General features: G+C 45.0%; 1 protein-coding gene across 1 annotated transcript in view; it reads left to right on the top strand.

Annotated features, from left to right (window-relative positions):
• The window catches only part of man1a1 (mannosidase, alpha, class 1A, member 1), a gene marked incomplete at its 3' end in the record, with an annotated part of 483045 nt that overhangs the window by 411872 nt on the left and 55798 nt on the right, over positions 1-15375 (top strand). The window contains 1 exon segment of the mRNA XM_084313823.1: positions 14514-14629. Coding sequence (XP_084169949.1) covers positions 14514-14629 — 116 coding nt within the window.

Genomic DNA, 15375 nt, shown 5'->3' with positions numbered 1-15375 from the left:
TCTTCGGTTCAAATAACAAACTCAGCAAGACCGACGGCTTCTCAGTTACAGTGGGTGACAATATTGTCACAAGGAAAGATGAAATTACCTACCTGGGTTCCATCCTAGAGGCTAATCTCTCCTGTGACAAAATGGCATCCAATGTAATAAAAAAAGTCAACCAACGAACTCGATTCTTGTACCGGATCTCCTCTCTGGTAAACAAGAACACCCTGAAGACTCTGGCAGGAGCACTCATTCAGGGGTACTACGACTATGCTTGCACCTCATGGTACCAAAGCACCTCAAAGGCGCTAAAAACAAAATTACAAACATCTCAAAACAAACTGGTCAGACTACTGCTTGACCTTACTCCTAGAACCCACCTCACCCCTGCCCACTTCGACAACCTAGGATGGCTTAGAGTAGACGACAGAGTACAACAACTTGCAATGGGCCTGGTCTACAAGATACACTACACGACCAAGGTACCCATGTACATGTCAAAATACTTCCCAAAGGTCAGTGAATACCACGATCACAACACCAGAGGGAGCTCCACAAATCATGTTAAACCCAGATTCGGCTCAAATAAGGGACTAAACACGTTTCGCAATTATGCCACATCAATGTGGAACGCCCTACCCAAAGCTGTAAAGGAATGTGGATCACTACCCACTTTCAAAACCTCTCTCAAGGGACACCTATGGGAGACTGCAATTCAACACTGGCCCCTGTAAATATCCTAACCCAACCCCCTCCAATGTACAGTCATTTACCTAGTATGGTTTTGTCAATAGTTCAATGTACAATTGTGTTTGTTTGTACAGTGTCTCCTCCCCCCCCCCCCTCAATGTACAGTGTTACTTGTTTATACAGTGTGCCCCCCGCCCCCCCCCCCCCCCCCCCCAACCACCTCCAATGTAAATTACCCAGTATGGTTGTCAATATCCCAATGTACCCAACCCCCCCCACCCAACCTCCTCCAATGTACAGTTTCTACGTCAAATGTATATACTCCCTTTTCTTGACTCCTTCTGTATCACAAACAGTACTGTATTTGCAAATCTGGTATGTCATAAATGTATAGATGTAGCAGTACTGACTATCTGTATGTCATGTATGTCATATATGTTCAAGTTCAAGTTCAAGTTCAAGTTCTTTAATAGTTGTCATACAGAAGTACAGAATACTTTCATACAAAATGCTTCTTACTGTTACGCTCCAGAGACTGTGCTAGACAAGATAGTATCAAATAACATAATAACATAATATAGCATGAATTTAGAAGAAGAATGAGGTCACAGTTGTTCGGTATAGACATATGTACAATGTTCTGAGTTACCATATAATATACAATACACAATACTATGCAGTGTACTAATGTACAGTACTATCTAGTGCAAAGCAGAAATGGGATGAGGTACAATTTTAGGTACAATTTACAGTAAGGTGTACGAGTTGTAGTGCAATCCTTCATCCATAAATATAAAGTGTGGGGAGTGGGTGCTACAGTGTGTTTGTTTAAAGTGGGTGTGTGCTATAAAGTGTGTGTAGTGGGTGCTACAGTGTGTTTGTTTAAAGTGAGTGTGTGCGTGTGGATGTGTGTGCTATGTGTGTTTGGTGGTTGTTGTTGTGTAGTGTTCATTCATTGTTCGTTTAGCAGCCTGATGGCCTGGGGATAGAAGCTACTTCTGAGTCTTTCTGTGCTCGCCTTGAGACTCCTGTGTCGCTTGCCTGACGGCAGCAGTTCAAAGAGGCAGTTGTTCGGGTGGCATTCCACAATGTCTATATGAATTGAAAATGGGGGACCCTGATGGAAACAAGACAAACGTCTTTCTCAGGTCTGCATCCCCTTAACAATTGTATGTATTGAGCCGTACTGTATTGTACCCATTCTGCAATCTGTTAAATAAAGTTTTCATTCATTCATTCATTCAACCCGACTCTGTGGTATCGGCTCAATTAACTTGTTGAAACCTGCAGATACCCGAAGGGCCTATGTTATTATCTGTGGAGCTTATTTCTTGTTTGTTTGCTTCTTGCACTCTAAACATTTCCAAGTCTTTGGTACCCTGCTCAGCTTCAGACAAGACTTGTGGAAGTGTTTTCGCTTACATTGCTCAGATGTGCAAGAGAGGAGGTTGTCTGTGTCACCAGTAGGCTCACCACAGTAACATCCCATTACTGTCTCCTCAGAGGTTGCAGTGGCTGAGAGGCGTGGCACAGTAAACCATTTACCCAACAGCTCTGGTAGTATCCCTGTTCTAATGAAGTCAACCACCTTCAAATACCCATTATCAAAAAATGTGCCATCAAACAGGATACGCTGTATAAAAAGTTCTTGAGGTGTCCACACCACAAAATCACAGTATGTTACCTCTGCTACACGCATTTGGGCCGGCTGCACTTGATACATGTAACTGTGATCTAGCTTTAGGCTCATCAAACCTTCCTCAGTGACAGTCAAGCAGAACCGTGAGTCTTTGGCACATTCATTTAGAGTGCGGCCTTTTGCATTGAAAGGACACTTAATCTCTAACATGCCAGGCTCATGGCAAGCACAGGTCATCACGCCATCTGGTGATGCACCTATCCATGGCAGCTCTGGTTGATGATAAGCCCAGATGCTGCAACGGTGAGGTCTGCATGGCGATCTTGCATCGTCATCAGGTACCACTCTCTGGCAGTGTCCTCGTTTTCTAGACCCCATCTGATGAAGATGATGCAAAAGTGAGCCATGTTATTTTGAACATTTGAGAACGACTCCAGACTAGGACCTAAACAAAACAGTGAGGTTCTAACCTGAGAACACCTGACTGTGGTGACATTTATTTATTTATTAATTTTTCATCATTAAGCCTTGTGTTTAATTATTGAATTATTGTTTTCATAAGTAATAAACTGAATCATTCGAAGAGATGTTCATTATTGCAAAATAAACACCAACAGGGTATGGCTCTCTTTACATTATCCCAAACATACTGTAATTAGAATGTTAACATTTTGTTTTCCCCACCTAATATATAGTTTCTCAATCCAGTTCTCAATTTTATTTATTCATGATAAAGTAGTGGAAAAAAGGCATGATTTCGTATTGCTTAAAATTATATATATATATATATATATATATATATATATATATATATATATATATATATATATATATATATATATACCTGGTCGCTTCAGTCGAAAACTGAGAGGAGCGAGGATAACAAACTCTCTTAATCAAAGATAGAGATTTCTTTGTCCTGGCTGCCTCATGGAACGACGATGCAGTAACTCTTCCTGCTCTCTGATCAAACCACATCCTCGACTTTCTCTGTTGCCGGGTCTTCTCCTCAACTAACAAACACTAAAAAAAGAATTCAACTATCAAAACAGCTGTAATTATCACAAAGGAATTAAGCTATTCTTAATGAATTTGGTGATGTTTATATATTGGGATTGTGACATTCTTGTTTTAACGAGCCATTCTCATTTCTTACCTGCTCTGGTGTGAGATGCAGCTCATCAAAGATCATGGCACCCTCCTCCAGCAGTGCGGGCAAATCCATTTCAAGCCTGGTGCTTGCATACAGTGTTGACAGAGGTGTTGGCAGATCCAACTGTACAGTCTTGGGCATGTATCTGAGGGAATGGCCTTCGATGACTGACAGGATCGCACTTTTCTTGGGCTTTGCCTCTTGGTCCTCACTTTGGTGGAGCTGTTCACAGAAGAACTTTAACTCATCAGCAGATGGTCTCATGTGCTGCAAATGGTCTTTTTCAACTTGCTCTTGGTTAGCAAAGATGTTAGACAACTCAGCATACTAAACTTTTTTCGTGCTTGGCTTGGTCCATGCACATGGCTTCTCGGTGCATGTCTGTCCTTCTCTCTTGTCAACAGCAGCCGAAACTGTGAACATCAGTGCAGCAGCGTGGGAACACACCTCGCCCAACCCAGCCATACATGTGCAATGTGCCATCACCACTGTCCCTTCCTCCTGCACAACTATCCATGGACATGTTGCCTTTGTGTTCAGAGCCTGGGAATGATTCACCTGTTAAGTGAAAAATGTGAACGTTAATATACAGTCAAAGCTAAACTCTCCTGAGCTTAAGAACCCCAAATGTTAGCTGGGCCATACACAGAAAGCAATAACTTTTTTAAACAAATAAATAGTGGTTAATTAACTTAGACCTGCCAGTAAAAAATAAATATAGAGAACTTTGTATTATTAGAAAACAGAATAAAATATTAAACTGCCTAATTGATTGATTGATAAGTTTATTAACAGATTGCAGAATGGGTACAGTACAGCTAAATACACACAATTGTTAAGGGGATGCAGACCAGAGAAATACTTTCGTCTTGTTTACATCAGGGTCCCCCAATTCATCATTTTCACCCCATCATTCAATTCACCTAAACTGCAACTGTTAACAAAATTGTTCAAATACATAACGATATAATATTTGAACTCGTGTGGTAACGTTAGTCTAACGTTATTGTTTTAAAGACTAGTATTAAGGCTTAACGTTCTGGCAGTCAACATGGAAAGTCGCATAACTACTCTCTATAACATTCTAGACTTAACGTTAACCACCATCAAAATAACACGGTTGATAATGGTTGTTGAATTACTTACACGTCCTGTGATTACATATATATTTTTTGTCTCCAGATGCCATATCTTGGTGTCGTTCACCCATCCTGCAACGGAATATTGATAAGCATCTGTGCTCTTGAAAGCCTTCAGGGTCTCTCCGGTGAATGGGGATGGATTATGTACAAGATAGATGTAGATGTCGGGAAAAGTAAGTTGGGGCAGACGTTCCGCTGATTTTAAGGGACAAAATAAAGTTGAAGGTAATAAATATGGATCACAACCAATAATCGACGTCTTCTCCAAATATCGCTGTCTTTCTCTCTCATTAAGATGTGCTGTGTTGACTACCATGTAGGGCTGTCTTAAATACTTCGAAGCTTCGTTCGATGGCACAAGCTTCGAACATTAAAAAAAAAATCGAAGTTTAAAAAAAAATATATATATATATAATCTTTTTTTTTCAAAAAAAAATGTGTTCAATTTTTTTCTTTTACTTCGATTTGTGTGTGTGTGTGTGTGTGTGTGTGTGTGTGTGTGTGTGTGTGTGTGTGTGTGTGTGTGTGTGTGTGTGTGTGTGTGTGTGTGTGTGTGTGTGTGTGTGTGTGTGTGTGTGTGTGTGTGTGTGTGTGTGTGTGTGTGTGTGTGTGTGTGTGTGTGTGTGAACTACCCATCCCAGTTAGGACAGCCGAATCCCGTCCAATCTTTCGCTGTCGACTAAAGACTCACTTCTTCAACCATTATCTGAAATGACATAAAAAAAAAAGAATCTAACCGTGACTAACCTTACTGTCATGCACTTGTCCTAATAAACTAACCTACACTGTAACACGCAACACTTTGATGAACATTGTTACTCAGCTGATAGAGTTGTACCCTTCTTGCTGTCTTGTCGTACAGGACTTGTAAGTCGCTTTGGATAAAAGCGTCAGCTAAATGACTAAATGTAAGTGTGTGTGTAGGTGTGTGTGTGTAGGTGTGTGTGTGTGTGTGTGTGTGCGCGCGCCTTGTAGAATTCCACACATAAGAAAGAAAGATACTGGTGTGGCGATAAGAAAGTAGCGAGCCAGAGACGTGGTTCGAGTTGAGGTACTTTACTTCTCACTCACATAGCATTTACAAAACAACCAAGTTAACCCGGAACCGGAAGTGGTATTTAACCTGTCCCCTAAACAGTACAACCCACACTCTTAAAGGCACAAGCCCACCTTGGTGAATGTCTCTTAATATAGGTCACCACACAGGCCCCCCCAGAATTCACCAATACAAAAACTGCAACTAATTAATAGCCAGTGAACAGTCCATCAGTGAACAGATCACAGCATGAAATAGTCAACGTGGAGGGGGACGGATCAAGCGGCCGAACCGACTGCGCTTAACCAGAGGGGGACTAAGGGAGATAAGTGGAACCAGCGGCCGGGCCACGGAAGGGGCCAAGGCCGGAACAGAGGATAGGGCAGGGGTCTGAGCCGAAACCGGGGGGCGCCCCCGCCGCGGGGGTAGGGCCAACTTAACTGGTTCGTCCTTGTCCAAGTGAGCAGGCTTAAGACGGTCTATAGTGACCCGCTCTGGCCTGCCTCCCATGTCCACAACAAAGTTTTTAGTGCCTGCCTCCAAGACACGGAAAGGCCCGTCATAAGGGGGCTGCAGCGGGGTCCGATGGCTGTCGTGCCGGATGAAAACATATTTGGCCAATGGCAGGTCCCTGGGGACGTAGGACTGGGGAAGGCAGTGGCGGGATGTTGGAATGGGAATAAGGGCATCGGCAACACCCCGGGACACTGTTCGATGGGAGGCGACGGACCAGGACGCTGTGGCCCCCGGAAGAAACTCCCCAGGGACCCGCAGTGGCTGGCCGTACACCAGCTCGGCGGACGAGGCCTGGAGGTCCTCCTTGGGGGCAGAACGAAGACCAAGCAAGACCCACGGCAGGCGGTCAACCCAGGCGCCATCCGTAAGGGCAGCCCGAAGAGCGGCCCTCATGTCCCTATGGAACCGCTCGCAAAGTCCGTTGCCCTGCGGGTTGTATGCCGTAGTGCGGTGGATCTTCACCCCCAGGTGCTCCGCAACTGCAGTCCAGAGCTCCGAAGTAAACTGGGGGCCCCTGTCGCTTGTGATGTCCCCCGGTGTGCCAAAACGGGCCACCCAGCAGCCGATGAACGCCCGGGCCACCTCCGCTGCCGTAGTGGAGGACAGTGGAACAGCCTCCGGCCACCTGGTGGTCCTGTCCACCATGGTGAGGAGGTGAGTATATCCATGGGAGGGGGGCAGGGGGCCCACCAGGTCCACATTCACATGGTCGAACCGCCTCTCCGGCACTATAAACGGTGCCAAAGGGGCTTTGGCATGGCGGTGCACCTTGGCACGCTGGCACGCCACACATGAGCTAGCCCAGGTCCTAACATCCTTCCGGAGGCCAGGCCACACAAACTTGACCCCCACCAGCTTAGTCGAGGCCTTCACACCTGGGTGGGAAAGGCTGTGGATCATGTTAAAAACCCGGCGCCGCCAGGCCGTAGGCACCATAGGGCGCGGTTGGCCAGTTGAGACGTCGCAGAGGAGAGTGGCGTTAGCTGTGTCGAACACCACATCCTCCAGCTGCAGTGCGGTAGGACCCGTCCGATAGGCCTGAATGTCCGAGTCCGTGGCTTGGTCTGCCGCCATGGCGGCATAATCGAGTCCCAAGTGGACGGACCCGATGACCGCCCGAGAGAGGCAGTCGGCGACAAAGTTGTCCTTGCCCGCCACGTGCTGAATGTCCGTGGTTAACTCAGAGATCGCCGATAGCTGCCGCTGCTGACGTCCCGACTACGGCTCCGAGGTCTTGGCCATGGAGAACGTTAGCGGCTTGTGGTCCACAAAGGCAGTGAACTGGCGGCCTTCCAACAGGAATCTAAAGTGCCTGGTGGCGAGGAACAGACCCAGCAGTTCCCTGTCGAAAGTACTGTACTTACGCTCGTTGTCGCGGAGCTGTTTGCTAAAAAAGGCCAGTGGCTGCCAGGCACCGCCCACCCACTGCTCGCACACCGCCCCCACTGCATAGTCAGAGGCGTCTGTCGTGAGGGCGACCGGGGCAGTGGGAGAGGGGTGCGCCAGCAGAGCAGCGTTGGCTAGCGCGTTCTTGGCAGCCCCAAAAGCGCTGTCCATCCCCGAGGACCAGTCTAACTCGTCCTTGGGCACTTTGCCCCGCAGGGCCTCATACAAGGGCCGCATGAGGTGGGCAGCATGGGGAAGGAACCGGTTGTAAAAGTTCACCATGCCCAGGAACTCCTGTAGAGCCCGTACGGTGCGGGGACGAGGAAAACTGGCCACGGCCTCCACCCTGGTGGGGAGTGGGGTGGCTCCCTGTGGAGCGACATGGTGTCCGAGGAAAGTGATGGAGGACTGCCCGAACTGGCACTTGGTTGGGTTTACGATGAGGCCGTGTTTACTGAGCCGCTCAAACAGCTGCTGGAGGTGTGTCATGTGCTCCTCTATGGACGTACTGGCTATAAGAATGTCATCCAAGTACACAAACAAAAATGGCATGTCCTGGAGCACAGAGTCCATCAGGCGCTGAAACGTCTGCGCCGCCCCCATGAGCCCGAAAGGCATTCTTAGGAATTCGAAAAGCCCAAAGGGTGTAATGACAGCTGTCTTTGGCACATCCCGTGGATGGACCGGCACCTGGTGGTAACCGCGCACCAGGTCCACCTTGGAGAAGATGACAGCCCCTGCCAGGTGGGTAGAGAAGTCCTGTATGTGCGGAACAGGGTACCGGTCGGGGGTTGTGGCGTTATTAAGGCGACGGAAATCGCTGCATGGGCGCCAACCTCCGCCAGCCTTTGTAACCATGTGTAATGGAGAAGCCCACGGGCTGTTCGAGCGGCGCACAATGCCAAGTCGCTCCATGGTGGAAAACTCCCCCCTGGCGATTGCCAGCTTGGCTGAGTCGAGGCGCCGGGCCCGGGCATAGACTGGGGGGCCCTCTGTGGTAATATGGTGTTCCACACCGTGTTTGGCCACTGCCGATGAGAACGTGGGTGTGGTGAGGTCAGGGAAACCGGCGAGCAGGCGTTCATACGGGTCCCCGGTGGCAAGTGTGTTCAACAGGCAGAGAGCTCCGCCCCCCCCAACCGCCCCAAGTGTGCAGGGGTAAGAGGAAAAAGAGAGGGCATCGATCAAGCGACAGTTTTTAACATCTACCAGTAAGCTGAAAGCACAGAGGAAATCTGCTCCCAGGAGCGGCGTGGACACCGCAGCCATCACGGCCGAAACGGCGCCCCCCAAAACACACCTCCACATACCTGGTGCCGTAGGTACGTATGGGCGTACCGTTCGCTGCGTCCATCTGGGGCCCGTGTCTGCCGTCCATGGTGTCCACGCCCTGTGCCGGCAGGATGCTGCGTTGCGCGCCCGAGTCCACCAGCAGCCGCCGGCCAGACAAGGAGTCGGTGATAAACAAATGCAGTCATGGCCGGCACCCACAGCCACTAATGAGCGCCGGCCCTGGCGTTTCCCTGCCCCTTGAAACTGCATGGCTTGCGACACTGCTTGGCCCTGTCCCCAAACCTGGCATGGTAATAGCAGAGCCCATCGTCGGGTTGGCGTCGGGCTGTCACCGCAGCCGCGGTGTCTGTATAGGCCTCCAGTGGTGGGGCAGAGGTGCCCTGGTGGGGCAGCAGCGCATGGACAAACTGCTGCTGCCTGTTGGCCAGGAAAACCCTGTCCGCTTCTGCAGCCAGGCCGCGATAGTCCTTGGTGGAGGAGAGGAGGGAACTCGCCAGTGCTGTGCGCACAGGCACTGGAAGCTGTCGCAAGAAAATGTGTGTAAATAGAAAAGAGGGATCAGCTGATCCCAGTACAGCCAGCATTTTTTCCATCAACTCCGACGGTTTGCCATCGCCGAGGCCGTTGAGGGACAGCAGGCGGTCCGCTTTCTCCAGTTCTGACCGTTCATATAGCTTCAGAAGGAATGTCTTTAGCGCATTGTACTTGTCAGCTGCCGGCGGATCCTCCAACAGCATCATCGCCCGTGCCGTCGTTGAAGCATCCAACGCCGCCACAACATGGAAGTACTTAGTTATATCCTGTGTTATTCCTCTCAGCTGGAATTGGGCTTCGATGTGTTGAAACCACGGCCGGGGATTATGCTGCCAAAAGTCGGGCAACTTGACGGTCGCAGCGTAAATGTTCGCTTGTAGCATGTTAGCGTCGTTAGCATTCGGTGCGGGTGCTTGCGGTTGCGCGACGCCGTTGTCTTGCAACATAACGCTAAATGCTGTTAACGTTACAAATGTTCTTCACAGGGTCACCAATGTGGCGATAAGAAAGTAGCGAGCCAGAGACGTGGTTCGAGTTGAGGTACTTTACTTCTCACTCACATAGCATTTACAAAACAACCAAGTTAACCCGGAACCGGAAGTGGTATTTAACCTGTCCCCTAAACAGTACAACCCACACTCTTAAAGGCACAAGCCCACCTTGGTGAATGTCTCTTAATATAGGTCACCACACTGGGATGAATAAACAAAATAGGAAATAAAATGTAGAAATGCATGCACACATAAATAAATATGAATCTCCATATATGAAATATAACATTTAGATAAAGTGCTACTGAGATGTTTTGGTGAGTTCTTTGTTTTTTTGTGGAAGTTGCCCTTCTTAAAAATGCATGAACATTCACTGATAATTGGTCTGTAGTGGAGTCTACAAGGTCTACATTGCCGGACCATGTAGAATCCGGACCTTGTAGACTGACATAATTCTGTGCATAGTTTATTTAGTTAGTTATTTAGTTAGTTCGTTTATTTAGTACACAGGCCATATTTCAAATAATCAAAATCGTACTTCATTCATCTTAAACATTCTTGATTTGGGGGATTGGTAGTTCCCATGAAATCTGAAGTTGTTCAAACGACAACAGCGATCCACCTTGAATTAAATCACACAGCCGAGTGAAACCTTGTTGGATGCGTCACAGTCACGAAAGGGGCTACTTAATTAATTAATCCAACCCACTTTATTTATAGAGCACATTTAAAAACAACAAAGTTTACAAAAGTGCTGTACAAGTCCCACAACATAAGATACTTTTTTTTTTTTTTTTTTTTTTTTTTTTTTGAAGCTTCGAATTAAAATCGAAGCTCGGCCCAGAAGCTTCGATTGCCAAAAAAAGCTTCGAAGGTCAGCCCTACTGCCATGATGGTCAATGTCGCTAATAAAGTAGGTCACAAAGATGGCGGCTGGCATTCCGGAAGTGACGTCTTCGGTACCCATGAATAGTACCGGTTCCCGTTTAGAACCGGGGTCAGGGGGTCATCCCTACTCGTTATCATTTGCAGCGATTTTAAGCAGGCTTTGCAATTGACAGCTGGAATAAATGGGGATCAATCTGCCTTTACTCTCTTGAGATTGAAGATGTGGAGGATTTGTACATCCTCACATTCATGTTGATCGGCATGGTAACAATCGCTATCGGGATCTGGATCTGTACAAGACTAATTCGGAAACACGATAACCGTATGGAGATAGCTATGGACAGACTGGAAGCCCTCCACATGGAACTTGTAAAGAGACTTGCTGCCCATCAATCCGACGCTGCCCGATGCACGTCGGGTAGTCGAGAGATAAGAACAGAACATAGCGTTCCTCCTCCTCCTCGTTGCACTCGCCCCCACCCCCGGCCCCTCCAGTCGCAGTCCAATCCCCCACCCCCCTCTCCTCTGCGTTGGCACTGCTGATAACAAATGTGCATGTTGATGAATTTATTACTGTGTGCCATTATTACTACCAAATGTAATAATTGTGAAAGCCCCTTGAATATTGAATATTACTATAATGAAGAGCACTGCTCTGTTGTAATCCAAAATTTAACTATTTTATCACTGTTCTATGTTAAATACCCTGTATGTCTGTTCCATTTTATAATTATTAGACTATTTCTAAACCGAATAATTTTAAACTATTTTTGTCATTTGTATTACTGAATGAAACTGTAAACAGAGAACCTATTGGGATACTAGGTCCTAATGTGAAACACTGTGATTTACCTTACCTTGCTCATGCTCGCTTATGCCTATATTTTTACTGTTGTGAAGCACTTTGAACTGCAACTTCTGTATGAAAAGTTCTATACAAATAAAGTATTATTATTATTATTATCTTGCATTGTTTCTACATAAGCAAGCACACGTTAAATTCCTTCCGCGTTACCAACGTAAACAGACTGCACAGCGCGCACATTCGAGACACAGATATGAAACGAGTCATACGTAACGTATAACGGAGGCTGAAATTAGACCAATGTTACTCACAAACTCATGACAGTAGTACACAACTACACATACAGACGCACAAAATTGAATCTGCATCGATTAACTGATAATCAAAACCCAGCTTAAGCTGTTAAACCCCTGTAGTGAATCACCGAAGCCAATACGCACACACACAGTCGAGGTTTACCAAACATACACTCCCGGCATTCATAACTCGGACAATTATATTATTATTAACGTCCCGCATTCGAAGAAAAGATATCCGGACCCTCATACGTTCATCTTCCATACGCTTAACACTTTGGGTGCCGGAAAACGCTTTACAGCGTCATTCCCGGCCATGCTCAAGTTGCCGAAGGACGCTTTACAGCGTCTTTAATATCAATATTTCAAAAATCTGTGATCGGATTCATATTTCCCCTCCGCTGGCCTGAGATCCACCAGGAGGACCCACTGAGCTCTCTGGCGGTTCAGGAGCGCCATCTGGTGGCCGATCGGCGCAATTGCCAAACAGGAAGTGCTGTGGAGGTTGTGCTGGTCGGCCATATTACTTCCGGGCACTCGGTTTGGCTCCCGGCACTCTGGCTCGTCACAATATATAGCGATCCATTGCCAATAACTCGATAAACAACATGATTTGGACGTATATAGTATTATACAAGCTGGAAATGGTTCATCAGGATAAACATCCCATAATCGAAAACGGTCTACACCACGCTGATCGTCCAACGGCGCGAGGAAGATCCGGTAAGATTCAGCGTTATTTTTGAACGTGTTCCATATAAACTGTTATGATGAACATATGACCCACACTAGATGAATGATATAACGCTGCCCACGGAATTATAAACGATCCCCCGCCCATCCGGTCATCATCAGATCATACGTAGATCATTCTAGAAGTACGTCCAATTGAAATTTTTTATATCGCCCCGATTGCCATCAAACTGTATTTCATCATCAATATAATGCATTTGGGGCTATAGATCACGTTCTGGAGAAAGCTGCAGAAAGAGATGAAAACATACTTATACATTAGACCATACTTTACTATGAATATGTGAATGAAAAAGTTTAACGTTGCTACACAATGAACAATATATATAGGACTTTGAATGGGCCCTAATAATGGCAATGTAGCAATAGAATTTAAAAAGTTATAGCCATGCAAAGAAGGGGTACTTCGCCATAGACAAATAGAGCTGGCAATCTATGGTATATCATGAATTTAACCCATGGCACCCAAAGTGTTAACCATAACATAACTTACTTACGTCCCAAACAACATGTTCTCGGATCCACATTCACGCACGAATCCGTACTCTCAAAACTTTAGAAAAACTTTTCGATACCCGAATCCACAATCATCCGATGTCTGAAAGTGGAAACCATGGTCCATTCGACCTTAATAAACGGACGGCCACCGGTCCATAACCACATTCTATAGAAGAATAAGTCTTTATTTGTTGTGCAGATAACACACATGCGAGATGGAAGACCCACAGGAACACGCACGTTGCGTCATCTTGCTCAGTGCTCAGCTCTGCTCTGCTGAGCTCTGACTGAGAGAGGGAATGACAGACTGCCCTGCCCTCTGCTGGCGCATGCTGTGCACTACAACCAATGCCGTCCCTGTTAAAACTCTGTCAGTGTAATAGAAAGAAACGCATCTGTGATTTGGCGCACAGTCTGTGACGTCACGGTATTGAAAATCATACCGACGGGATTTCGAAATACCCTGGTATACCGTAATACCGTCATACCGCCCAAGCCTAACACACATACACACACACATACATACATACTAGGGCTGGGCGATTCTTGCTAAAATGTGAATCACGATTTTTCTCTCTAAGAATTGAGATCACGATTCTCTCACACGATTCTTAATTTTTCAATAAAATCATTTATTGCACTCTTTCTTAAACAGACAACATAACATATCATATACATATAACATATATGAAAGTGCTTGACTTAAACTTAAAAGTCTCTTGTAACATACAAAATAACTCAAGTCAGAATCGTCATCATTTAAAAAAGTTAAGTAAAAAGTAAAAATAAAAAATAAATATATACCGGTATTTATTTATTTTATATAAAAAAGAAATCGTCATAATTTAGAAATGAGATTGCATAGGTCTATGAATCGAGATTGCGATGTCTTTCTCGATTAATTGCCCTGCCCTAATACATACATACATACATACATACATACATACATACATACATACATACATACATACATACATACATACATACATACATACAAACATACACACACTATTGCCTACTGTACATAACATACACATAGGTTTTTAAGAGCAGTCACCATACAGTGTTAATTGTTTGCGTGTCAATTAGTCCTGTGTATTGTCATGTCAGAGTTTTGTTGTAATAAGGTTATGTACATTTGTTTATGTTTTTGTTGTATATTTTGTCCAGCATGTGGTCTTCGTACTGCATGATTATGTACATTGTTTATTGTTCATTGTCTTTGTATTGCACTTTCTTTGCATATACCTGCAAAGGGACTACAGATGGAAATGAGCTTATAGCTACAATCTGGCATGTTTACATATAAATGTTCATTCATGTGCATTGTCCCTATTTTTATAAATAAATAGAAATGTAAAAATGTAAATTGAGTGTCTAACCCTATATATGTCTCTCTGTCTTCTAGACCATGTCTCTGTGGGCGGACTAGGAGACAGTTTTTATGAGTACCTACTGAAGGCCTGGCTGATGTCTGATAAGACTGATGAGGAAGGAAAGAAGATGTACTACGATGCTCTTCAGGTAACACACATACACACACACACAACACACAAACAAACATAAATACATACATACATACATACATACATACATACATACATACATACATACATACATACATACATACATACATACATACATACATACATACATACACACATACACACATACACACACATACACACACACACAACACACAAACAAACATAAATACATACATACATACATACATACATACATACATACACACACACACACATACACACACACACACAACACACATACAAACATAAATACATACATACATACATACATACATACATACATACATACATACATACATACATACATACATACATACATACATACATACATACACACACATACACACACATACACACACACACACACACAACACACATACAAACATAAATACATACATACATATACACACATACATACATACATACACACACACAACACACGTACACACATAAATACATACATACATATACACACATACATACATACATACATACATACATACATACATACATACATACATACATACACACACAACACACATACAAACATAAATACATACATACATACATACATACATACATACATACATACATACATACATACATACATACATACATACATACATACATACATCCATACACATACATACATACATACATACATACATACATACATACATACATACATACATACATACATACATACACACACACGCGCACACA

The sequence above is a fragment of the Notolepis coatsorum genome, assembly GCF_963971535.1.
Source record: "Notolepis coatsorum genome assembly, chromosome: 5".
In the NCBI taxonomy this organism is placed as follows: domain Eukaryota; kingdom Metazoa; phylum Chordata; class Actinopteri; order Aulopiformes; family Paralepididae; genus Notolepis; species Notolepis coatsorum.
This window is presented reverse-complemented; position numbering and strand designations above follow the sequence as displayed.